Source organism: Macadamia integrifolia, chromosome 13, assembly GCF_013358625.1.
Source record: "Macadamia integrifolia cultivar HAES 741 chromosome 13, SCU_Mint_v3, whole genome shotgun sequence".
Lineage (NCBI taxonomy): Eukaryota > Viridiplantae > Streptophyta > Magnoliopsida > Proteales > Proteaceae > Macadamia > Macadamia integrifolia.
In genome coordinates, this window is record NC_056569.1 from 28,892,539 (window position 1) to 28,896,613 (window position 4,075).

The window sequence follows — 4,075 nt, forward strand, 5'->3', positions numbered from 1 at the left end:
CTTACCTTTTACTTTTTTTTACTAATACTCCTTTTTTTTTTTATTTTTTTTTTTATATATCTCTTTCTTCCCTGCTCTTTTTAAATGCCCAGATTACCCTTCCTTTTCACTTGTAACCTATTACACTCTTTTTTAAATTGATTGGTTCAAAACATGGTTTGAATCAAACCATTAAGAAGTTTTGTCTCATCTAATCATTAGGGATATTGTAAATTCAAAAATAAATAATTTTGTATCCGATCTATATCTATATCTATGTCATATGTTCCAATCAGGTGCCACGCGTTTTTTATTTTTTTTAATCTTTAGATTGACTGAGACCGATACTAATCCAATACCGATAAAAAAATAGATTGCTAAATTTTTTATGATGGAAGAGATAAAAAATAATAATAATAGTAAAAAAACAACATCCCTGATGATTGGATGAGACGAAATAAATAATAATAATAATAATAATAATAATAATAATAATAATAATAATAATAATGACACATTAGCTATGTCAATATTCTTGATGATTGGATGAGACAAAACTTGTAAGTGGTTTGGTTCAAACCATATTTTAAATCAATCAATATGATAAAAGTGTAATAGGTTACAAGTGAAAATGAAGAGTAATCAGGGTATTTAAAAAGAGCAGGGTAGAAAGATATGTAAAAATAAAAAAGTAGAGGAAGTAAAAAGTATGAGAGTTTTAGTAAATATAGACAAGTGTAGGGGAGTGATAATAAATTCCTCTATTTTCTAAACATTATGTACCTATTGTAATTTACCCCTTAGCTAGGTTTTGGTTGCCGCAATAAGAAGGAAAAAGTACGTACCATCGATCATGCAGAATTCGTTCATTCTCCGAATGCCTTCTGCTGTTTAACATCGATGCAATCTTGTCTCCTTCTTGCGATCCCAAGTTCCATCACAACCTCTTAATTTTTTGTCTTTTTAACTAAAGAAATTGTTGATCGAAATCCATTTCAGTCGATCACAGTCCGAATCTTTCCATCAAATAACGCTTTTATTTTTAACCTCTGCACCATAACAGGAGGTGGAGAAAATAGCACCATCGGCTTTTAGTGAACATGTCAACTCAAATGGCTTGAAACCTCGAGAGGTGTTTACAGAGGAACACCAAGATTTAGTAAAAAAAGGGGAGAAATGGATGAAGGATACTGCCAATTCATGTATGGTTGTTGCCACACTAATTGCAACCTTCACATTTGCAGCAGCCTTTACAGCTCCTGGAGGATTTAATCAAGACTCAGGGTTTCCCATTTTCCTAAGAGACAAGTTATTCTTTCTTTTTATAGTATCAGATGCATTATCACTCTTCTCTTCTACCACTTCAGTGTTGATGTTTTTGTCAATCTACACATCGCGTTATGCAGAAGAAGATTTTCTGGAGTCGTTGCCGAAGCGATTGATAATTGGTCTCTCTACCCTCTTCTTCTCTATAGCAACAATGATGGTGACCTTTTGTGCAACCCTATTTCTTATCCTAAATAAACAGTATAGTTGGGTTGCCATTCCCATCACTTTCCTTGCTGGTGTCCCAGTTACATTGTTCGTTTTTTTGCAATTTCCCCTCTTTCTTGACATGGTTAGTTCCACCTATGGTCCTGGATTATTCAAAAGGCCAAAAGAGACCTTGGCATACTAGTTTGTGCATTTTGTCCTGTACTCAGTGTAGGTGTCAAATAATTACAATAAAAATCATTATATAATGAGGCATTCTATTTGTATCAGGTACTGGTCTTTTATTTATTATAGAAGATGTTTTTCACATAATTTCTCTTGTTAGCACTTAGGGTTGCTTGAGCTTTACCTAGAACCCAGCCCATGCACACCCTAAATAATATGTAAACAAGAAAAGTGAGCTCAGAGTGACTCAGAATCAATCTGCGGATGACCCATATCTAATCAAATGCAGATACTTGCCATATAAAATGGGCAAGTGCTCAACTTTTTTGCATATATGTGAATAACTTTTAGGGAAAATTACGCCCCCTTCTTTTGTAGTTTTTTTAAAATTACAAGTGGATTTAATGGTTTGAAGAAATTACGCCCCTCATTTGGCTTTCTTAAGATTCTTACAATTAAGTCTAATCCGGTAGTCACCGTGAAGTTGGAATTGTTAATTGCTAATATCACTTAATATCATACCATCTAATATAAAAAATGTCTTTATATAAACATGAATTTACCTTATATGCCTCTCCATGAAAACAAAACAAAAGAGGAAAGACAGCTTCCCCTCATGTCGTCAACCAAATCCATTACGTGGTTGTACAAACTAGTATGCCATAGTAGTCTTATATTTTCTTGGGCCTAATGAATAATCCAGGACGATATGTGGAAAGAACCATGTCAAGAAAGAGGGGAAATTGCAACAAAAGGAACAATGTAACTGGGACACTAGCAAGGAAAGTGATGGGAATGGCAAGCCATATATACTGTTTAATGAGGATACTGAGAGGAAATCTTTAGATTAGCATGAGATTTGCTTAAGCTGAGGGTTTTCTTCAAATTTCTCTTAGTTCTTAAGTGGCTCCAGACAAGCTGTGTTGGGGTCATCATCCAAATGGTGTGTTCTCTGTTAAATCTGCAAAAGGAAACTGCAGAGAAAGAGTTGCTCATGAAAGGACCAGGATCTATCACACTGGGAAGGCTGCTAGCAATATTTCAGTGTCTCATATCAGTGGCAGAAGGTCCGCTCGAGGAAGAGCAGCAAGATGCTGGTCAGATGGAGTCGGATGATGGTGAGATGGGGCTCATGTCTGATGTTCTATTGCATCTCTCCTCACTCTGTAATGCTAATTTTATCACCAAAGGAGGAACCTGCCCATTAGAAGGATCCACTTGGTACCGATGTAATGTGGCTGAAGAAATGGCTTTAAAGGTATCTTGCCACACTCTTACATTTGAAGTTTATGGAATCTGTTTCTAGTTGATAGAAATACTGAAGTTCCTTATTTTATCCTCTTCAGAATACCCTTTTTTATTATCTTTTTAAGTGTTTTTTGTTTGAAATTCTTGATAGGTCGCAAGGAGCTTGCAGTTCCCTCTATCCAAGTATCTATATAGAAGATGACCTGTGAAGCGGGTATGCACTTCTGATCTGATTTCTTGTTTACACAAACAGACCTACTCTTGGAGATAACAAAAGACTTTATGTTGTATCAATCATTGTTTATGTTAATCTGTGATTTAAGTGGAGATTGTGGCAGTGGCTTGCTGTGTTAGTCTCTCCAAGGATTAATTAAGGTATACTTAAAGATGTCCGGACACCTTAGTAAAAAAAAAAAACTCATTGCTTATGGAAATGAAATTGTCCACCACTCTTGATGGTGCACTGAACCATGAACTCATAGATTGAATAGGGGTAATTAGAACCATCAACTGATTATCCTAAATAGGTTGGGTTTTTTTTTTTCTTAAGGTTAGTTGGTGCTGATCTCTCTCTCTTCTATTGATTATGCGTCTACTTGGAAGAGTATAATTATTATACACAACTTTGTATTTGTGTTCAGATGTAAACACCTCATTTTGTCACCCTAGTGGCAAGGTTGACGATGATGAACAAGTGTTTTGAATCATTGTAAGACTCATTTTTATGTCTCTGAAGGTTTCCCTTTGACCCAGTGACATCTTGAATCATTATAAAGAATTAAAAGAATATGGCTAAAATGTAACAAAAAATACCCTTGTGGCATGGTAAGACCGAGCAACGACAACGTTGAAATTGGTCTAGGTTTCATGATTTGGCTAAAAGATGGTTTGAAAATGTTTTAATTTGGAGATTATTTTACAAAAAGTTTTCATTTTTGGTCTTGTGGGTACCACTGCACGAATAATTTTTTATCAAAATAGTTTCTATTTTTCATCTCATTTAAAAATAATTGGAATAACCATTCAAATGGATTTTTTTTTTCATGTAAATCGGATTTTTAATGAACAGATTGAACCTAGACCAGACCTGGTTAAGACCTATACTAGGGCTCATATCAAATCATGCCTGGGTCCAAGACTTAGGGTGGCCCAAATATTAAAAAAAAAAAAAAAAAAGGGGGGGGGGGGT

At 34.9% G+C, this 4,075-nt stretch overlaps 2 protein-coding genes across 2 annotated transcripts; both read left to right on the plus strand.

Moving 5' to 3' along the window:
* The first annotated feature begins 832 nt into the window (after positions 1-832).
* Positions 833-1,785, plus strand: LOC122059162 (ankyrin repeat-containing protein ITN1-like). Its single transcript, XM_042621844.1, has 2 exons — positions 833-868; positions 1,043-1,785. Exons 1-2 carry the CDS (start codon positions 833-835, stop codon positions 1,655-1,657), a joined length of 651 nt encoding a protein of 216 aa, XP_042477778.1. The 3' UTR covers positions 1,658-1,785.
* A 147-nt stretch (positions 1,786-1,932) lies between these two features.
* Positions 1,933-3,173, plus strand: LOC122060151 (origin of replication complex subunit 5-like). The gene is made up of 2 exons (XM_042623337.1): positions 1,933-2,896; positions 3,038-3,173. The coding sequence occupies exons 1-2, from the start codon at positions 2,579-2,581 to the stop codon at positions 3,086-3,088; spliced, it is 369 nt and encodes a 122-aa protein (XP_042479271.1). The 5' UTR covers positions 1,933-2,578; the 3' UTR covers positions 3,089-3,173.
* Positions 3,174-4,075: the final 902 nt, after the last annotated feature.

Bases quoted from the DNA above. Each gene is read 5' to 3' on its own strand.
- LOC122059162 (XM_042621844.1), top strand. From the start codon at position 833: ATGCAGAATTCGTTCATTCTCCGAATGCCTTCTGCT. The intron at 869-1,042 runs GTTTAACATCGA...GCACCATAACAG, and splicing joins TTCTCCGAATGCCTTCTGCT to GAGGTGGAGAAAATAGCACC.
- LOC122060151 (XM_042623337.1), top strand. From the start codon at position 2,579: ATGGTGTGTTCTCTGTTAAATCTGCAAAAGGAAACTGCAGAGAAAGAG. The intron at 2,897-3,037 runs GTATCTTGCCAC...AATTCTTGATAG, and splicing joins CTGAAGAAATGGCTTTAAAG to GTCGCAAGGAGCTTGCAGTT.